The sequence below is a fragment of the Vespa mandarinia genome, chromosome 24, assembly GCF_050613455.1.
Source record: "Vespa mandarinia isolate Hongniang chromosome 24, ASM5061345v1, whole genome shotgun sequence".
In the NCBI taxonomy this organism is placed as follows: Eukaryota; Metazoa; Arthropoda; class Insecta; order Hymenoptera; family Vespidae; genus Vespa; species Vespa mandarinia.
The window spans coordinates 1,790,001-1,810,343 of NC_140833.1; the positions used below are offsets into that span (position 1 = coordinate 1,790,001).

The following is a 20,343-nucleotide window of genomic DNA, read 5'->3' on the forward strand; positions in this document are numbered from 1 at the left end:
TTATTATTCTTTCCTCACCTTGATTGGCAAGAGTATTTCCTAATTTTGCAAGAGCTTGCAAATTATTAATGGCATGATTCGTAGAGTTTAAATCTCCAGCAAATAAATCTGCTAGTGCGAAGGAAGGAGTGGGGCTTGAATTAGAGCTAGGTCCAATTACACCAGTATCACTAACAATTTCTACCTTTTCAGCTAAACTAGCTAATTGTTGTAAATTATATTCTTGAATACTGGTCAAACCATGAATAGGGCCTGGTGGAAGAGAAACAGGTGGTGGTGGTGGTGGAATATTTTGAGGACTAGACGTAGGTGGAATAACAAACGAAGGTTCACCTTCAAACGAGGATTGCATAGAGGCAGGAAGTGAAATAGGAGAACTTGTACTAATCGTACTGGGACAACTTATTGAAGTATGAACGATTTGTTGAGTAGAGGAAACACCTGGCATGCTTGATTTTATTTCTGGAAGAATTTTTGTTATTGGTGTACTCTCTGTATGAAATTTACCAAACACCTCCTGGAGAAAAAAAAAAAAAGAAAAGAAAAAAACAAAAAACAAAAAAAATATATTATCTTTACGTTAGAATAAAGACATGAAATATATAATAACTTTTCAAGTACCTTTACAGTTTTTTCAAATTGACTATAATCTGTCTGGAACTCTATACAAAATGTTATGTTAGGACTCGGGGTATTTTTTATTAAATGTAATAATTGCGCCCCTACTATACGGCGAAGAGCTAATATTTCCACGGTATCTCCATGTTCCAAAAGCCTAGATGTAAAGCGGCAAGCATCATCTATTTTTTCTGCAGTTTTTGCAACGCTATCAAAAACAGATTTTCTAAAATACACAGATACAAACTTCGTATTTTTGATTGATTTAAAATAAATATAATTAAACCTACTTATGGAAGGTATCCATTATTTCAAGCTCTCTCTCTGAGTGTAGTTTTTCAAGTTCCTCTAAAGCATTGTCTCGATATTTCTCTAATATAGCTTTGTAACTTTGGAAAGTTTCTATTATTAAATCCTTTGCTTGATCACGTTGCATTTGCAATTCACTAAGTGCATTTTCTAACTGCGTTGTAACTTGATCGCAATCCTTAATTTTTGCTTTACTTTCAGACATTAAACTCAATAATTCTTCCTTCTCGCGTGGTTCTGCATCAGCTAATCTCTCATAATGATGATCTGGTGCTTTGTGCTCAACAAGAAGACATTCATTACAGATGGGTTCCTATTAAAAAATGAAATAACTTGAATGATAATAATTCTATCATTATTTGAATAGAAAAATTGTATCAAAAGTGTGTATGTGTATATATATATATATATATATATATATATATATGTGTGTGTGTGTTTTAGAAATAGGAAAACTCATTTACCTGACACGTATAGCAATAAAATTTCATATTTTCGGCAGGATGATATTCACAAAAAATAGGTTTATGTATTGGAATAGTTTCATTTGATTTCTTCAAATCCTCAAATGCAATGACTTTATGACTTTCAAAGCAGCGCATGAATTGATGTGCCGTATTACAATTCGGACAGAGAAAATTGGCACAATCTGAGCAACGTGCGACTGCATTTTCTTTAGCCTTGCAAGAGGTACAGAGCACTGCCATATTTTCAATCGCAAACATGTCAAGTATATTAGTTAGTACATAATCACAAGTGAGAGATGCGGCGCCTTTAGAACTAACGGAAGTTTCTTGATGGCATAAGGGACACTCTAGTATAGATTCCACCTTTGAATCTCCAGCTCCGTCCATAAGAAGCTTATCCAAACAACCTTCGCAAAATACATGGAGACAAGATAGTACCCGTGGTGAGCACAATTTGCTCATGCACAAAGTGCATTGTTGATCTCCTATTTTGCCATTATTACAGGTTATCTCTTCGAGTGCATCACCAGAACTGCTACTATTGTTATAACCTGTAACGGTATTAACACTACGTTCACCGAATAAATCCCCACTATCGAGTTCTTCTTTTCCAGTAATACCAGCAGTGGCTGGTACCGAAGCTGTTCCCGAGGGAACAGCTATCGTGGATGATGCCATCCTATACTTCGTCGAACTTTTAATGTTATCTATTGTTCTTTCGATTTTCTTTTTAATCGTTCGCTCAGACGATTTATATCTCATAAAGCAAGTAAATAATTCACGAGTTTCTTTATATATTCTTTTGTTAACAAGTTTTGGGCGTTTAAAATCGTTTAACGTTACGACCCTTTTTTTAAGATTTTCTTAAACGTTATATAGTAGAGCTACAAAAATAGTATCGCAAAATCTAAATCATAAGATGTAATTTCTGAAATATTCCGTCATCGATCGGCAAAAACAAAACACTTCGTCGCCATAGGCGTCACGATGACATAAACAACGTAAGCTGCACCGGAGACTCAACCGTAGTGCGCACTGAAAAAATCGAATAACGTCCGTGCTGATGTGTGCGGATAACGATTTCTTGTCAATAATTTTTGGTCCACGATCACCCAAATTTTTCGTCGATGTTATTTTGAATAAGAAATATTTAAATACTCTAAGAGACACGCCCCTTGAATTTTTCTAATTTATCCTTATTATTTATACTATACACCTTTACACTTCACTCATTCACTTTATGATACCCAGTATAGAGCATATTATCTCGTGTCAAGTTTTCAATAGATTCAACTTATTAGAGCGTCACGTATCAAGAATACATATAAACATTATTGAATATAACGTTTTACACTTCCTTATCTTCCACGCCAATTATTATATTTTCCAAAGTTATATATGATTAAAGCGTAAATATTTCCAACTATTTTATACGTGGAACAAACGAACAAATCATTCGAACCGAGAGGAGATCACCTCCTGAGTGTAGGAGGACTAGAAATAATTGATACGTTGATGGGAAACTCCTACCAAATCATTCCTTTAACGTTACTTCGTCATTTTTTACAAAGTAATATTCTCATTGGCTGAAGTACAAATACTCGACCAATCAAAATAGAGTATATATCGAATAGACAATAAGGCGAATTCTTTTCGTCCAATCACGTTCGAAAGATGTTTTAATCAAATGTAGTTATGTGTAGTTATGTTTATTGATGCGTATGTCAACGTTTAAAAAAAATTGCGATTTACGTTTTTTAATAGATACACGTTCTCTAATCTTTATAAATTATTCAACTTATAATTTTCAATCTTATTAGTAATAAGCCATACATCAATATAAAGAAAAATCAATGATTAAATTACATAATTTTTTCTCTTCGCGTTAATTCTATTCAAAAAATTATCCAAACCACTCTCTATTGTATTGTTCCATTTTAAACCCATCGCGGTATTTTTCAAAATAGAAATCATATTATTAAATATGATTTATATAAGATTAAAAGTATCCTTAAGAAAATGTTCCGATTTAAAGTTAAATAATAATTATCATATACTTAACCTATTGTATATATAATAAATAAATCCCATTTGTAAGCTAATAACATATTTGTTTTTATTAAGGATTTACGATCAAAAAGTGTATTTATGTTGTATATTCTAAAATATCTCTATCATTTTATTTCTTATCTATACTATATAGTAATTGTTTTAGCGATTCTTCATTTATTGTTTCAAAAGAACACCTGATACTATCGACGGCGTTATATGTTTCTTCTACATCTGTATGAATTATATTTTCATTTATATTTTCCGAAGGATGTCTAAAATTACTGAATAGTGGTTGTGAAATATTTTTTGATATAGGAGAAGAAAGTCTCAAATGTTCCATTTCAGATGTAGGTGATGACAAATTATTTTCTAATGGTGACATTACTAATGAGAAAAAATCTGTAGTATCTTGTACATTGTTTCTGTTATCTGACAATAATTTATCAGAATGATTTGTAGAATTTTTTGAATTGAGATTTTTGGAGTTGTCAGAATTCCATATATCTTCGTTTGAATTTTTATTTGTATCTTTTGTTTTTGCAAAATTTGCTTCCTGTTCGTTTTCAAGATCTGATTCTCTTGTTAACACAGTTTGACCTTGAGCATTTATTATAAGAACAAATTTATTATCCTTATCGTTAATACCGTTTAATATTTGTTTTATTTGTTGCGAAGAATTAGTTTCTTGTGAATGATTTGCCTCATTGCAATTTTCTTGCATAATCGATGTCACAGCTGATGATTGAACTATTTCATTTGATTGCTGTTGAGCAGTGAATTGTTGTACTGGGCATTTATGTGTTCGTTGACTTACCTAAATAATTTTAATTATACACAAATATTATTTATATTAATCAAATGTTTAAAATTTTATTTTACATTACTTACTTTATATCTAAAACTTTTTCCACACATTGTGCATGTGTATGGCATAACGCCTGTGTGAATTCTACGGTGTACTAGGTAAGACACGCGTTGTCGAAAACATTTTCCTATAAAAAAAAAATATAATTGTATAATCTAAAATTAACGTCTAGTTTAAAATCAATAATATAATATTATACAAAATATCATATAAAGTAACAGAAACAGAAATTTACAGAAACTTTACCTTAATTTGTTAACTCATGCATCACACTGTAATGTTATAGGTACAATGTGAATAAAATGACCCATATTAGATTGTTAGTAAAAACTGTAAATAGTAAAGCACATTATATTTATAATCGATTATAAATTTTATAAAAAGTACATATTATTTAAAACAGGCAATACACTATTATATTTATCAAATATATTTACCACAAGTTTCACATGCAAAAGGTTTCTCCCCTGTATGAATTCGTTCATGATTGTGCAATGTAGAGAGTTCTTTAAATGATCTACCACAAGTAGTGCACATATGTGGTTTGTCATCTTTATGATACAATCTGTGTTTGTGATATGATTGTTGAAAAGTAAATGTCTTATCACAAATATTACATTTATATGGCATTTCTCCTGAATGTAATCTTTTATGCTTTTTCAAAAAATACTTTGTTGTGAACATTTTACTACAGACATCACATTCCCATTGTTTGCCTTCGTGTGTTTTCAAATGTTGTATAACATGCTGTTCCTATTTTATTAATACAAATGTATTTTCATATCTTATTTTTTATAATTTTCTTTTTCAATAATTAAACTTACTTTTTTAAAATTTTTCCCACAAGTAGGACAATTATATCCATTATTATTAATTCCCATTGGTGCATCTCCATCTTTTGATAAAAAACCTATATAACATTATGATAAGCAATTTTTAATACATAGAAGAAAAACTTAATATTAAATAATGTTTACCCCAATTGTGACCAATATGTGCTACTCTCATATGTATCATTAAACTGCCACGCATTTTGAAAACTTTAGAACACAAATGGCAAGAATAACTTTTTAATAAGTTCTCAGATGTAACATTACTATTTTGTTCATCGACCATATGAATTAATTGTTTATGCAAAACAAGTATGTTATGATCTGGAAAGTGGAAGCCACATATATTACATCTTTCAGTCTTTTCCTTTAAAATCTTAAGATTTGATATTATTTTTTCACCATTTACATTCTGATCTGATTTTACTTCGACGATTGAATGAGTTAAGGTTTTTTTATGATCATCTAAGTTTTGTTTATTATTTATTTCTGATGGTAAAACATTAACATTTTCCGACATTGTCATAACATGTGGAAAACTGATGATCAAATTATTTTTTAAATTATATTGATCATTATTGATTTCTGTTTGCTTTAAGATAATCTCTTGAGTTTTACCAGGGCATAATGATAATTCTTTTTTTATTGTGGAATGTTGATTAGACACTTGTGATAAATTTTCTATCCAAATACCTTCTAGTTTGTTCATTTCTCTTAGTTGTGAATTTTCCTCTTGTGTATTACTATTTTTGTAGCAATCTTCCAAACAATTTGTTTTCGATAACTCGCTTATCACTTCTGACGTATCATCCTGTGATTCTAAAAACAATCTACTATTTTGTTTATTATACAAACATTCATTTGTACTTGTATTTTGACAAAGTTGATCGGACAATTGTATAACTTGTGAACTCTCATTAAATGATACTTCATTTTGTACTTTAGTTTGTGAATTCATCATCAATGTTTTATTTATACTATTTGAAATGGTACAACAAGATTGCGTTGTATGATCTATATCGCAACAATTTTTACTTTTATCTTTTTTATTATAACTTTGACCAGTGTCTACGGTTTCCTTATGTAATAGATTCCAGTTATGAAGGACATTCTTAACTTGGACATTTTGATTATTGATCTCATTATTATCTACATTAATATTAATAGGTTTTGATAATTGTATTGAATTATCATTTATATTTATAGTATGTCCAAATAGATGTATAGTCAATTTATCTATACCAACTAATACCTCATTACATACAGGACACATAAGTGGTCTAGTAGCTACACTTACAAGGCCTGCTCGTAAAGCATCTAAAGTTGTAAAACTGGGTTGAGAACATAAAGGACATGCTAAAAGACGAGCACACATTTTAAAAGCTTTATGATATTAAATATCTTAGAGCGTGCTTTAATATTTCATCTCTTGTTTTATTATTTTATATTATTTTATATCATTTTCCAATTGTAAAATTCACTTTATTATTGTTTAATAATAAATATCTTATTATCTTCATTGTTAGCTTTGATCAAAGAAAATATCTAATCGTTTCACGTTTTGATTATTCACTTAATTTTCTTTTACAAGATAGATATAAATATAAAACGTAAAATTAATCTATAATACACATAATCAGAGATCGGATTAATTAATCCAACTTAAAATTAATATTATAGACTGGAAACACAATTATCGTGGTTATACTTGCACTTGAGCCAATAGAAAAAAATTAAAGCTCAATTATAATGATTCGACAATGCATATATAATGGAAATAGTCTATTTAATGAGCTACCCATATATACAATCCAGGACAGAATGTTATAACTCAAGTCCTAAATATAGATGAACGAGATTTCAGGTATTTATGTTGAATTCTTTTGCTTTGAAGAGTTAGGTGACGATCTTCTGGTTATATTTAGATAAAAGGCGGGATATTCGAAAAAATAATATCTATGAATATGAAAATATTTATTACAAAATATTACATATAAAATATTAAAAATTATTAATACTAATTATGTATATAAATTTTTTTTTATAATTAACTAACCAATAGGACACTTGTAAGAAATCCCATCCTTGCAGCAATACTTTTTACCAGTGGATAGATTTGTATTGATCCATTTATTTTCACAATTTTGTATGAAAAGATATGCCTATATTAAGAAACAATTTATTACAGATATTTGTACTTATATAATATTTTTCTATTATTTCTATTAATATTAAACAATATTATAATGCAAACTACTTACTCTTTCTTTCAAACAATTACGATCTATTGCAGCACAAAGTAAATCAGAACTATTTGGAAGATGTTTTATAATCTGTAATATGGATAAAGTAATATTCAATATATTAATCCTAAACATGAATTTTTTTATATGTATATACGTAAACATTAGTTAAATTTTTAAAGTATTCTTTTCGACTCACCATCTCAACACATTTATTAATGCAATGTTTGTTTCCAAGAGGAGTACAAGGAAACAATTCTGACTGTTCGTGAAGAAGAGCCGGGTTCCCTGTAGGCTGTTCTTTAGTACCTTTTTTAAACTGTCCACTTAAAAAGACACCACAAATACATCCAACAGGTTCTTCAGACGTTGACAACTCTATGCGATTATTCTTGTTTTCATCGATATCATTTTTTGTGTAAACAGTTGATACACATAAAATAATAAAAATAAACTCTAAATACATTTTAAACTGTAATGAAAGATTTATATTAAATAGAATAAAATCACTTTATCTTTCACTTTTTTTTAATTATTGGAAAAATTATCTCTATATATTTGTCTGCCTTTTTATATTACTTGATAGAAGTCTTAAAAAAGATTGAGAATTCTTCTATGTGCCAACGAAAGTGTATCAGACCAAAATGTTGCAATATATAAAGGACAGGATGGTGTTGCTTATTATGCAAAATTTGTTTATAGTGTATGATTACACATATAATAAGACCTACTTTCATTCATCAGATACATTTAATTGTAAAATATAAATTGTTTTTATTGATTTTTTTTCCTTAATGTTTTTACATCTATGAAGCAATTATTTAACACTATTTATACTATTTGTCTTCATAATTAACTTTGCTTCGCCCTTTAGAACTATTTGTTCTCCATTTGAAATTAAAGTATATTCACATTTTATAATTTTGCGTACAGATATTATTTGTATTATTATTTCTACAGTGTCACCGACGTAACAAGAATTTGGAAATTTAAGAAATTGTTCCGTAACAATTGTACCCGGGCCTGGTAATTTTGTACCAAGTACACCCGACACTAAACCATTAAGTAAAGCTCCATGAACAATATTTTTTTCAGAAGTAATATGTATCGGATTATAATCGTTAGTTAACTTTGCAAAATTTAACACATCACTGTCTGTTATTGTTTTAAAAATTGATATCCTATCTCCAACTTTTAAACTTGAAGAAGATACTTTGATAGGAGTTTTCGTACAATATTTTTTTATATTATAATAAAAAAGAGAAATACGTAACATAATTACTTATCAATTAAAAAATATCATAGAACGTATATTATAAATCTATTCTATATTAACAATATCCTATTTATTTGGCAAATTTGTCACTGCTATATACATCATTTTTATCATTAATCTTTTCAATATTATGTCCTTGGCAATAATCGTTTAAAAATATTGTAGACAAATTTTTTATACGATTATTTGTACTATTAGAAAAATCATGCATATGTTTAATAACTGTAGGTGAAACTATATCATTTATAAATTCGGGTGTTATTATAAACATTAAAGTTGTAATTGATGATAGTATGGTTCCTTCGTCACGAGAATTAAGTAATGATGATACTAATGAAATGCCTTGATTGCGTAAGATATATGCTTTATTTATTGGATCTGAAAAGTAATGATTATTTTCATTATTGTGCAAATGAATGACATCATTGTTGTTATGCCTTTAATATGATCAAAAGTATAACTTACCTAAGCATAAATTACAAATACCTCCTATAGCAAAACGTACAAAAATAGGATTATCTTCGGATAAAATATGAAGAAATAAATCGATTACTTTAAGCTGTCTTAAATATTCATAATTAATAGGATCATAAGAAAAATTAACCAAATTTGCTAATACTTGCTCCTTCGCATCTATTTAAAAAACAGATATATATATAATATTAATTGAAATAGATACATAAAAATATTGTAATTAATTTAAAATTTCGTCTAATTACCTTTAGACGAAGTCGTTTTAAATTCATTTATTAAAAGTTTTAAAAAATCATATCGGCCTACGCCATTTTGTCCTGTACGTTGTATTAATTTCTCTTTAGTTGAAAACATTGAATACTCTAAATACCAATCAACATTTATAATAAATATTTTTAATAATATTATCGATAATATATTACATTATTCACAAATTACATATAATACATAATACAATATTCTCTTTGATCAAATTTGATTGAATTCTAATCTGTTTATTATTTCTATCTGTTGCATTATGATTGGTTAATGGAAAGTAGTAAATCATAATACATAATAATTAAAAATAATTTTATTCCAATATTATTGTGTAATAGATTAAAAATTGAATAGAATTAAATAAAATTAAAATATAATATTATGAGTACGATGATATAGTCGACGAGGACATACAAAAAGGTAGTTCTTACGTCATTGGTGAGAACAATGTTGCATAATATGATCGTTGAAAGCTAAAGGCGCATTTAGAGTAATATTAATGTCAACGAAACATAATATTCGAACATACCGCCATTCTCATAATCTGTTCGAAAGGAGCATAAGGTTTCGTTGTAGAAGACATGATTAACACGTAGCCGGCGTTTGACGTGTCCTAGCCTCCTAGTCTAGGCGCATATCAGTTTAATAATTTCTTGCAAGCATCAGTCTTATAAGTTGCAACGTGCTGTATTGAGGGAATAGTACATGTTTGCATGCTTATATCGAAAAGTTGTTAGTGAAAAACGAAAAAAAAATATGCATTATAGCGTTTAATTTCACTGAGAACAAAATGTTGCCGAATAAATCGTCTGCGACAAATACGAAAAAAATTATGTTCCCTGATAAGAAAACAACCACCAAGCAAATGAGAACTTCTACCTTAACCAATGCCGCTGGTCTTAGTTCTTTGATTACTTTTACCGTATTATTACTTGCTTGGATAGCAGGTTTTGCATCCAGACTTTTTGCAGTTATACGATTTGAAAGTATTATACATGAATTTGATCCTTGGTATGTATTTTTGTTTTTTGTTTTTGTTTTGTTGTTTTTTTTTTTAAGGATCTATTTTTTATACATTACGAATATAGGTGTTGATTTCTTTCTTAAATAAATTAGTATTTTGTCAGATGAACATTGATATTTTTATTAATTTTATATTTATATTTTATAAATACTTATGAAAATTTCTTTAATCATCATTTATCAATAACAGGTTCAATTATAGAGCAACGGCTTACATGGTACAACATGGGTTTTATAATTTTTTGAATTGGTTCGATGAAAGAGCTTGGTATCCATTGGGACGTATTGTAGGTGGAACAGTATATCCTGGACTTATGATTACATCTGGAACAATACATTATATACTACATTCTTTAAATATTCCAATACATATAAGAGATATATGTGTCTTCTTAGCACCAGTTTTCAGTGGCCTTACTGCCATTTCTACTTATTTATTAACTAAAGAAATATGGAGTGCTGGTGCTGGACTTTTTGCTGCATGTTTCATTGCAATTGTACCTGGTTATATTTCCAGATCTGTAGCTGGAAGTTATGACAATGAGGGAATTGCAATATTTGCATTACAAATTACTTATTATCTTTGGGTTAAATCAGTTAAAACTGGATCAATATTTTGGGCTTCAATGACTGCACTATCATATTTTTATATGGTATCTGCATGGGGTGGATATGTATTCATCATTAATCTTATACCATTTCATGTATTTGCATTATTAGTCATGAATCGATTTAGTAATCGTTTGTTCACAAGTTATACTACATTTTATATTTTGGGACTTTTATTAAGTATGCAAATACCATTTGTTGGTTTTCAACCAATTAGAACATCAGAACACATGGCTGCAGGAGGTGTATTTGGTTTATTGATTTTTGTAGCTACTCTCAGGTATTTGTAGAACATATTTGTCAATATATGTTTTGTAATTAATTCATGATATTAACATTTAATGAAAATAAATGTTTTCTTTTCAACAGGTATTTACGAACCGTACTGACAAAATTTGAAATGAAATATTTCAGTGGTGTGGTAGCAATAACAGCAGTTGTCCTTTTATTAATTTTGATTATATTAACTTATACTGGTATTGTTGCTCCTTGGAGTGGAAGATTTTATTCTCTATGGGATACAGGTTATGCAAAAATACATATACCTATAATAGCATCAGTTTCTGAACACCAACCTACAACTTGGTTCAGTTTCTTTTTTGATTTACATATTCTTGTCACAACATTTCCTGTTGGACTATGGTACTGCATCAAACATATTAATGATGAAAGAGTGTTTGGTAATTATCTATATTTTAATTATTCTCGAATTAAATAATAACGTTAATAAATATATTTATAATTTATATTTTAGTTATATTGTATGCCATAAGTGCCGTATATTTCGCTGGAGTAATGGTAAGGCTTATGCTTACTTTAACTCCAGTTGTATGTATGTTAGCTGGTGTAGCATTCAGTGGATTATTAGAATTATTCTTGAAAGAGGAATGTAGAGATGGGAATGATAGAACTGAAGGGAGCGAAGATGAAAGTGAAGAAGAAAGAGAGAGAAGTCCTGGCAGAGCATTATATGATAAAGCTGGAAAACTAAGAAGAATGAAACATGAAAGACCTAAGGATGCTGGTGATGGATTAGGAGACAGTCTTAGAAATAGTGTCATCATTGGTGTATTAATCTTGTTAATGATGTTCACTGTGCATTGTACTTGGGTTACAAGTAATGCATATTCTAGTCCTTCTATTGTTTTAGCATCTTATAGCAATGATGGTGGTAGAGCTATTCTCGATGATTTTAGAGAAGCTTATTACTGGTTAGCTCAAAATACACCTAATGATGCTAGAGTTATGAGTTGGTGGGATTATGGTTATCAAATAGCTGGAATGGCGAATAGGTAAAAGTTACAGCATATACAATTTAGTTATATTACATGAACATCATCTTTTTCTTTTTCTTTTTCTTTTTTTTTTTTTTTTTTTTTTTTATTTATATAGAACTACACTTGTGGATAATAATACGTGGAATAATTCACACATAGCTTTAGTGGGTAAAGCAATGAGTTCAAACGAAAGCGCTGCTTATGAGATTATGACGTCCTTAGATGTAGATTATGTATTAATTATTTTTGGTGGTATGATTGGATACTCTGGTGATGATGTTAACAAGTTTTTATGGATGATACGGATTGCCGAGGGTGAACATCCCCAAGATATTCGTGAAAGTGACTATTTCTCTGAAAAAGGAGAATTTAGAGTGGATTCCGAAGGATCTCCTACTTTAATGAATTCTTTAATGTATAAGCTGAGTTATTATAGATTTGGTGAAGTTAAAATTGACTACAGATCACCTTCTGGTTATGATCGTACTCGAAATGCAGAGATAGGAAATAAAAATTTTCAGCTCACCTACTTAGAAGAAGCTTATACTACTGAACATTGGCTTGTTAGAATTTATAGGTACTTTTATTCTTCATACAAATTGTTAATCTGTTTAATAAGATATATTTAAACGTTATAAATAATTATTTCGTTATATAAAAAAAATGTTTAATCTCGTGATCTTTATACAGGGTAAAAAAACCAGAAGAATTTAATAGACCCAGGATTCCAATCGCAGATAGAGTTATAGCTCGTCATGCAAACTCGTATATTAGCAAAAAGGTTAGTTTAGTCAGAATTTAATAATATTAATATAATTGAAGAATTGATTTTTGAAATATTTTGCGTATCGTTTTTCCTTCTTTTCATTATTACATTAGTGAATCTGAAAATCTAGTTGAAGTTATGGGGGGTTAAACATTAATGTTTCAGACTGCACGACGTAAGAAAGGTTTCATAAAAGGCCGGCCAATAGTTATTAAAGGACAGAAACCTCAAAAGAAAGCGACGTAACAAATGTATATTACTTATCCCATAAAAAATTTCAAATACAACTTTTGTAACAACAGAATTACCGTCCCTTGGGTCTACCATAAACTGTAGTCCAAAGTGTGATTAATACTGTCAAAGAATTTGTTTGAAGGATACTGTAAGAAAAGAAAAGAAAAAAAAACAGGATCTTATTTCAAAGTATCATGAAACCAGAAACAATTATTTTACCAATTATTTTTAAAAGAAAGTTCCATTAGTCTTTATGATGATTGTCTAATATACAATGGCACATCATATAATAGTATATCATATATAAGTTTATTTCACCTACTTCATTGCAACATACTATTACACATTATTAAATAAATACCACTATGTATATATATTAAGTGTATTTCAGTAATATATTTTAGGTACACTGATAGTAGATACTTTTTAAAATTGTTGTAATGAAATTCATTACACAAATTAAATATTATTCTTTAATGAATTGAATTTCTCAAAAGTTATATTTACATGAACACCCATATATATATATATATATATATATATATGTATTTATGTATGTATGTATGTATGTACGTATTTGGAATATTTTCTATTAGTTAAATTATTATGTTTTAATTAATTTCTGTAAATTTTTTTTTATGATCAAAGATCAATGCAATTTTATTGAAAAAAAAAATCAATAATATTCTGCATTTAATCGTACAGGTTTGTATTCCAGTCTAGATTTGTGTTTAGTCTAGATTATATTATTCTAACAAACAAAAAATTTATTAATAAAAATGAGTTTTACTGATTGTTATATTGTTAAAAACAGTGGGTTTAAAAACACGTGTCACATTTATCCAGTTTGTTATACGGTACATTGTTGAACAAAACATTTGTAATAACATAGTCTTGTTGTTTACAAGCATGGTGTTGTAAATCTTAAAATCTTGTTTTGTATTCTGTATGCAGGACCTAAGAATACAAAGATTAAGATAAATTCAGAACAAAATTACATTACATATTTGGATTCATATGACACAATGCTTTATTGGAACTATAGTTTTAAAGATTACCATAATATTCTTAGGTCACTGTAAATGTTATTTATTGCACGCTTTTTTCCTTTCCTGACCAAATCCGTTTATTTCATGGAAAAGATTTTTTTTTTTCTTTTTTTGAATGTATTTGTAAATAAAACAATTTCACACATATTAATATATAACAAATTACTATATATATACATATATATATATATATCTTGATCAATTCTAAATATAATCAATATTTGTATATATTAGATAAAATTTGCGAATAGGTACGTGTTTTTTTATATTACTTAATTATTAAATATAACATTCAGAATTAAACACAGAATATATTCGGAAGTATTAATTCGTTAGATAAACAACATTAAATGTCAAAATCAGCTGATTACTAAATGTGTAGCATATATATACTGACTTAGTGTGTATGAATGTATATATATATATATATACATATACATACGCAAATATATATATATATATACGCATATATATATATAAATCATTTCCTCATCAAAATAATTACTAGTCAAATATATGACGGATCTATAGTGAAGGGATTTTATTCTTATTCTATGCACAATTATAATTTTTGTCAAAATTGGGTATATTTCATTTTTTAATATTTACACAGAATATTTAAAATCAAACATTATAATTAATAATAATTCTAATTAAAGTAAAATATTAATTAAATTTCATTGATGAGTGCAATATTTAATTTAAATTATTGTTTCATATTCTAGCTTAGCTATTATTAATAAAAAAATAAAACAAAAGTGAATAGATTTTTGAATATGCCAAGTATATCGTAATTTTTTTTATAATTTTTATATTCATATGTAAGGTCAGTTTAATGCAAGTCTAACTTCATAATTTCATTTTTTTTTTTTTATTAACGTAGTTCATAAATGATATAAAATTGTTAGTTACGTATTTTGATATCTTAATTATTGTGACTGGAATGTTATACGATTTATTTAAATAAGAAAAAAGAAAAAAAATTTGAAGTCATTACCGTAATATCATTAAATGTTAAGAGCCTACGAAAAGATACCAACGTAAGGAAGATTGTTCTAACTTTTTTATTATTATTTAATACTAAATTAATATATACCAAAGAAAAGAGGGAAAAAGAACAAAGAAGAGAACGAATGATTAATTTTAACAATAAGGGAGAATATTTGATTGCTAGGTTATGTCGAATTAAGAAACAATGTAGTAAACATTCTTCTAGTTTCTCGAGTGAGAAATGAATTATCCTATATTCATTTTGTTATACCACGAATCTAGAACGAGTTGATTATTAGGCATAGACAAAGGACGTTCATACGTCGAATCTACGCCAATATCATCGCGATTTCATGGATTATTCGCAACAAAGATTGTTCGTGTGTGCAATGATCGCCATTTTGCTTCTCTCACATCTGACATGTCTTTCTAATGTTATTATCGATGAATACCGTAATTCGTGCGTGAAAATCTTAAATTTCCTTGAAGTGTATCTTTTAAGAAAAGGTCAAGTTATTTCTGATTGGACAATAGTCAGCATTATTATTTGGAATAATCTCTTGTTGCTCCAATTTCGATTAAACTACGTTAAACCCCGAGCTAAGCAACCACTAGATAAAGGCAATTTTATGTGCGTAATCACAGATATTTTACTCTTGTTACAAAATTTTTAATATGTAACAGAGAAATGATTAAATGAATTTTTAATGTTACATCGTTGATAAATTTGTTTGCAATATTTTCTATGGTGTCTCGTTGTCAATGCAAGGGGCGAACATAACCAAATATTGTTGACCTCCAACGTTGTGTGTGCTCATGTCATCACTGAAAAAAGAACACTTCTTAATATGATTTTAACTTGTCAGATATTATTGATACTACCTTCAGCAATATTTTATATCTTGATGCACCCTATATTGCAGTTGATTAAAGATGCATAGGATTTGTTAGCTATAAAATGCTATGTAAGACAAGGATTGTTTTTACTCTGATCTAGATATGGACTATAGTCTAATGCTTGTTGCTTAAATCAAGTCTATGTAAACACTATGTACATTCAAATCTAAATCCAAACGCAATAACAATATAGTTTGAAAATTCTTAAACGTTTATTCATGAGATATTGAATATATTTTCAAAGAACTTGTTGTTATGAGTATTAGTAAAATAATATACATATTATGGGGGATCTATACACAAATTTTGAAAGCATATAATTTGGATATAGTTTGAATGTATTAATACGCATACCATGACGATTTTATATGTATCCATATATATATATATATATATATGTAAAGTTTAAATAGACGATTAAGTACATAGCAAAATATTTAGCAATTAAGTAATATTGCATATTATTTTGTAATATATGACATTTTTTACTCAAATTTGTTTCTGCGTACATATTGTTTTAGTGCAAATGTATAAGGCTTTAGGGCCTAACTGTAAAAAAAATCTATAACTGTGATGTAATTTAAATGAATTTATTTTTAATTTTTATATTTTCAGTATTATTTACATAATAAAAAGTGTATATAAGTGTTAGTTTTGGTATATGGCATAAACTAAGTTTTATCTAGATAAGAAGAATTTTGATGTGTGGAGTATTTGAGAATGCAGATAGAATGGGCTGGAATAAGAGTGGCAATCAATGAAGGTCCCTACGTCTGGAAACTCAAACATGGACAATAAATTGAAGTTTTCAGATCGCTTGAAGGCTTTATTGAAAACCGAGGCTCACCAAGATGTTGATCCGTATATTTTTAGTGAACCAGAACCATTTACTGCAGCAGCAGGAAGAAACTGTACAGTAGTTCAGACCAAAAGTTCTAAAGTGATGCAAAATTGTAAAAAAAGTAAAGGGAAATGTATAAAAGAAAGGATAAAATTAACTCCTGTGCCAAGTGCAGGATATAGAACTGTTACAGATAGAAGGACAGACTTGGATGTGGAATATGGTGGTGGGAGAAGCATAGATCAAAAATATTCTAATATAGTTCAAAGTAAACGACGTCACTTAGAGAATTTGGAACGACTCAGGTCAAGAAGACAGAATCGGGACCATACGTTGTTGTACTATCCAAAAGCAGGAGACGAAATATCAGATAGTGAGTCAAGCGGAGACGAGATGACAGTTTATCAACGTCATTGGTTCTCAGGAGATACAAGTACAGAATTAAATCGTTCTACAAGATTATCTCAATTAAGATCTCAGTTACGGCGACGTTTGATTCAGTTAAATAGAAGTGACTCAGACTCAGAAGTTCTTTTACGTGAACGTGCAAGGTGTTTATTAGAAACTGCTTACAAGGACCCAGCATCTACAGCAAGAGCTTTAAGTGATTCACCAGGAACTAGTAAGATAATAGATGGACCACTTTTAGTAGGAGGGCAATGTGGTGCTGAAGGATGTCAACAAATTTCTTTACCTTGTACACGTCATTGTTCTCGGCATATTATGTTAAATGGAGATCAACTTTTATTTGAACATTGCACTGCCAAATTTAGTGACAACACACAGTGTTGTATTCCTGTGTTCGATGTTGCACATGAATTACCGCTTTGTCCAGAGCATGCTAGAAAAAGGGATAATTATAATCGTAAGGCTCAAGAATCTAAACCAAAGAAAGCACGGAAGAAACCAGCATCTCCTACCATCCCAAGGCCTAAGCCAAAATCCAGGCCAAAGAAAAGAAAACGACCTCCTGCAAATAAATTAGAGACCAAAGGTACTTTAGCACATGAAGAGAGTCATTATATGAGCCAAATGAACTCTAGTGAAAGTCACATTAAGACACTGAATAATATGAGTGTAACACAAGGAAGCTCAAACTCTTCGAACTTAAACTTAGGGTTGGGACTGAGTTCTCTTGGACTAGGAGGAGGCCTGAAAGTCGAGTTAAGTGATCATGAAGTATTTGCTTCTCTGGATCCAACTGAACATGACTTTGGAAATGTACTCAACAATTTACCTGCAGATGCGTTTAATGATTTATTTATTGGTAATTATTATTTAATCTTATATATCATAAAAACAGAAGGCAAACGATCATGGAAGAACTATTAGTGTCATTTGGTATAATTTAATAAATATTTAATTAAATTTTTATATATAACTTTTTTAGAAAGTAGAAATGGTGAATATGAACCATCAAGAGAGGAGGAAGAAGAATTGGAACGAGCTTTAGAAGCAGTGGATAAAGATGTTCGTAATTTAGAAAGAATGGGACAAACACATGGACTTTTAGAGCCAGCTTTACTTGCTCAACTTATGTCAGATATAGCTTCGTAGCCCCACCTACATTAACATTATAATAATCAGAAAATAAATTCGCGTGTGTTCCTTATGATGTAGAAAAAGAGATACTGTTTTGTGTGTCTGTGCTGCTACATGTAAACTTGTGTCACTGACTCGTTACTACACAGTTGCACATGTTCGAGACATTGGCAGGGATTGATATACATATATAGAATGTGAACAAGAACAATAGTAAACTTATCAATTTAGGATGATGGACACTAGGTAACACATGGCTAGATTTAATGTCATGTATGACATACAGCTTGTAAATGTTTAAGAATTCCATTTTTTCCAATTAATAGCTAATTAAGAAAACTGTTCATAGTTTAAAGTTGTAGTGTATATTTACAGCTTACTATGAACATACCAACAAATTTTAGTTAATGAAGATTTATTGTACTAGCACTTTTTAGTAATACATTTCATTACATTAATTTTTCAAAATATGGGCAATGAAGATACAAAAAGTTATATTACACAAAATAATTTACACATTCAGCATTCAGGATATCAACATTCAGAATATTGCAAAAATATTAAGGTATATATTCTCTTTTATATATATATGTCACACATTTAGAATTTTATTATAATTAGACATTGTGTATTAATAGAGCTATTTCACGATCATCTATTTTTCTCTTTCTATTTGTTACATTTTACTTAATTGCTTTATCAATATATTATTTTTATCTTCTCATAGTTACAAAAACTAAATTTTCTTGATTTATTCGACTATCCTAAATGATTAAAAAAGACAAAGTGTGTCCAATATATAAAATTATTTCATATTTGATATAGATTAAGCAAATAAATGCAAATAAGTGCATTATAATTGATTTGAAAAAATGTCGCCAATATTTTTATTTTGATTAATTCATGCATTATGATTGATTTGAAAAATTTCAACATTTTTTGTTTTTATGAATTCCTTATAATATATATATATATATACACACCCACACACACTCACCCACCTACACATACACACACCACACACCACACTAGACAGATAGACAGACAGACAGACAGACAGACACACACATATAAAATTTAAAAAGATCTAGATATAATGTCATCATAGTATTAAAAAACGATATTTATGTAAAATATCTAAAAAAAAAAAAAAAAAAAAAAAAAAAAGAAAAAGAAAAAGAAAAAAAAAACTTTTTATGAAATTTTGGGTTAGTGTATTTGCATTTCTATTCTAATTACACCATGAATTATTCTATGTTGATGATCTTAATCTTTAAATCATTTGCATTTTTAATTTATAATAGTTTCAGTTATAAAATAACAAATTACTAATGATAAATCTTAGATCTTTTCCAACTTTTCATAAATGATCAAGCGATGTTATAGTATATACAAAAAGTGATCTCTTGGTTAATATATGAACAGAACCGTCTTTTTTTTTTTAAATTATATCTCATTAAACATCTTGTGCATAAAATAAAATTTTACAGGGATATGACTGAATTCATATAAAAATACACATATGTTATATATATCTCTGAACGATTACTATTTCTTTTTTTTTTTTTTTTTTTTTTTTCTTTTTTTTCCATTAGTTGTTTGTTGTAATAATTCATTGAAGTAATCGTGAATATTAATAATACATACACATAATGATCAATAATGTTATTTTATCCATTTTGTAATATATTCATGTAGACAAATATTCAGTGATAAGTAGCTG

General features: G+C 28.5%; 6 protein-coding genes across 16 annotated transcripts in view; 2 read left to right on the forward strand and 4 right to left on the reverse strand.

Moving 5' to 3' along the window:
• Window positions 1-2,864, reverse strand: part of LOC118442409 (protein meiotic P26) — a 14,533-nt gene extending 11,669 nt beyond the window's left edge. For 3 of the 4 annotated variants that reach the window (XR_014983552.1, XM_085663924.1, XM_035867955.2), the window contains exons 1-4: window positions 1,392-2,864; window positions 909-1,240; window positions 622-844; window positions 19-517 (exon numbers count right to left, since the gene is read on the reverse strand). Coding sequence is in view for 3 of the 4 variants with exons in the window: in XM_085663924.1 (XP_085520050.1) it covers window positions 19-517; window positions 622-844; window positions 909-1,240; window positions 1,392-2,156 (1,819 nt within the window). In the remaining variant the exon portion in view is untranslated. The remainder of the gene's footprint in view (window positions 1-18; window positions 518-621; window positions 845-908; window positions 1,241-1,391) is intronic. The other variant, XM_035867956.2, reaches the window with a different exon arrangement.
• A 639-nt stretch (window positions 2,865-3,503) lies between these two features.
• Window positions 3,504-6,516, reverse strand: LOC118442428 (uncharacterized). 5 transcript variants are annotated; one of them, XM_035868001.2, is made up of 6 exons: window positions 5,835-6,516; window positions 5,289-5,465; window positions 5,136-5,221; window positions 4,749-5,064; window positions 4,335-4,438; window positions 3,505-4,260 (listed from the first exon to the last, which is right to left on the reverse strand). In XM_035868001.2, exons 1-6 carry the CDS (start codon window positions 6,514-6,516, stop codon window positions 3,574-3,576), a joined length of 2,052 nt encoding a protein of 683 aa, XP_035723894.2. In that variant the 3' UTR covers window positions 3,505-3,573. The 5 variants fall into 5 exon arrangements, with proteins under 5 accessions (XP_085519935.1, XP_035723894.2, XP_035723893.2 ...); XM_035868000.2 differs by having other exon boundaries at window positions 5,544-6,516; XM_085663809.1 differs by having other exon boundaries at window positions 3,504-4,260; window positions 5,136-5,206; window positions 5,289-6,516.
• Window positions 6,517-6,965: 449 nt separating this feature from the next.
• LOC118442431 (follicle cell protein 3C-1-like) lies at window positions 6,966-7,981 on the reverse strand. Of its 2 annotated transcripts, XM_035868004.2 has the most exons (4): window positions 7,584-7,981; window positions 7,403-7,474; window positions 7,198-7,303; window positions 6,966-7,097 (listed from the first exon to the last, which is right to left on the reverse strand). In XM_035868004.2, the coding sequence occupies exons 1-4, from the start codon at window positions 7,848-7,850 to the stop codon at window positions 7,063-7,065; spliced, it is 480 nt and encodes a 159-aa protein (XP_035723897.2). In that variant the 5' UTR covers window positions 7,851-7,981; the 3' UTR covers window positions 6,966-7,062. The 2 variants fall into 2 exon arrangements, with proteins under 2 accessions (XP_035723897.2, XP_085519938.1); XM_085663812.1 differs by lacking the exon at window positions 6,966-7,097 and having other exon boundaries at window positions 7,193-7,303.
• A 152-nt stretch (window positions 7,982-8,133) lies between these two features.
• On the reverse strand, window positions 8,134-9,742 carry LOC146872260 (uncharacterized). Its single transcript, XM_085663995.1, has 4 exons — window positions 9,380-9,742; window positions 9,126-9,293; window positions 8,734-9,038; window positions 8,134-8,666 (listed from the first exon to the last, which is right to left on the reverse strand). Exons 1-4 carry the CDS (start codon window positions 9,486-9,488, stop codon window positions 8,202-8,204), a joined length of 1,047 nt encoding a protein of 348 aa, XP_085520121.1. The 5' UTR covers window positions 9,489-9,742; the 3' UTR covers window positions 8,134-8,201.
• Window positions 9,743-9,933: 191 nt separating this feature from the next.
• Window positions 9,934-13,539, forward strand: Stt3B (catalytic subunit 3B of the oligosaccharyltransferase complex). Of its 3 annotated transcripts, none has more exons than XM_085663811.1 (7): window positions 9,934-10,403; window positions 10,606-11,304; window positions 11,394-11,704; window positions 11,779-12,316; window positions 12,417-12,878; window positions 12,992-13,082; window positions 13,198-13,539. In XM_085663811.1, exons 1-7 carry the CDS (start codon window positions 10,183-10,185, stop codon window positions 13,222-13,224), a joined length of 2,349 nt encoding a protein of 782 aa, XP_085519937.1. In that variant the 5' UTR covers window positions 9,934-10,182; the 3' UTR covers window positions 13,225-13,539. The 3 variants fall into 3 exon arrangements, with proteins under 3 accessions (XP_085519937.1, XP_035723896.1, XP_035723895.1); XM_035868003.2 differs by having other exon boundaries at window positions 13,204-13,539; XM_035868002.2 differs by having other exon boundaries at window positions 9,936-10,403; window positions 13,233-13,539.
• Window positions 13,540-16,408: 2,869 nt separating this feature from the next.
• On the forward strand, window positions 16,409-19,808 carry l(3)L1231 (zf-C3Hc3H domain-containing lethal (3) L1231). The gene is made up of 2 exons (XM_035868208.2): window positions 16,409-18,345; window positions 18,469-19,808. The coding sequence occupies exons 1-2, from the start codon at window positions 16,995-16,997 to the stop codon at window positions 18,633-18,635; spliced, it is 1,518 nt and encodes a 505-aa protein (XP_035724101.1). The 5' UTR covers window positions 16,409-16,994; the 3' UTR covers window positions 18,636-19,808.
• Window positions 19,809-20,343: the final 535 nt, after the last annotated feature.

Bases quoted from the DNA above. Each gene is read 5' to 3' on its own strand.
- LOC118442428 (XM_035867999.2), bottom strand. From the start codon at position 6,516: ATGTGTGCTCGTCTTTTAGCATGTCCTTTATGTTCTCAACCCAGTTTT. The intron at 5,222-5,288 runs GTAAACATTATT...AATGTTATATAG, and splicing joins ACATATTGGTCACAATTGGG to GTTTTTTATCAAAAGATGGA. The intron at 5,065-5,135 runs GTAAGTTTAATT...TTAATAAAATAG, and splicing joins GTGGGAAAAATTTTAAAAAA to GAACAGCATGTTATACAACA.
- LOC146872260 (XM_085663995.1), bottom strand. From the start codon at position 9,488: ATGTTTTCAACTAAAGAGAAATTAATACAACGTACAGGACAAAATGGC. The intron at 9,294-9,379 runs GTAATTAGACGA...TTTTTTAAATAG, and splicing joins TAAAACGACTTCGTCTAAAG to ATGCGAAGGAGCAAGTATTA. The intron at 9,039-9,125 runs GTAAGTTATACT...ATTACTTTTCAG, and splicing joins TATTTGTAATTTATGCTTAG to ATCCAATAAATAAAGCATAT.
- LOC118442431 (XM_035868004.2), bottom strand. From the start codon at position 7,850: ATGTATTTAGAGTTTATTTTTATTATTTTATGTGTATCAACTGTTTAC. The intron at 7,304-7,402 runs GTAAGTAGTTTG...TTCTTAATATAG, and splicing joins GTAATTGTTTGAAAGAAAGA to GCATATCTTTTCATACAAAA. The intron at 7,098-7,197 runs GTTAGTTAATTA...TCATATTCATAG, and splicing joins TTCTTACAAGTGTCCTATTG to ATATTATTTTTTCGAATATC.
- Stt3B (XM_035868002.2), top strand. From the start codon at position 10,183: ATGTTGCCGAATAAATCGTCTGCGACAAATACGAAAAAAATTATGTTC. The intron at 10,404-10,605 runs GTATGTATTTTT...TATCAATAACAG, and splicing joins ATACATGAATTTGATCCTTG to GTTCAATTATAGAGCAACGG. The intron at 13,083-13,232 runs GTTAGTTTAGTC...TTAATGTTTCAG, and splicing joins ACTCGTATATTAGCAAAAAG to ACTGCACGACGTAAGAAAGG.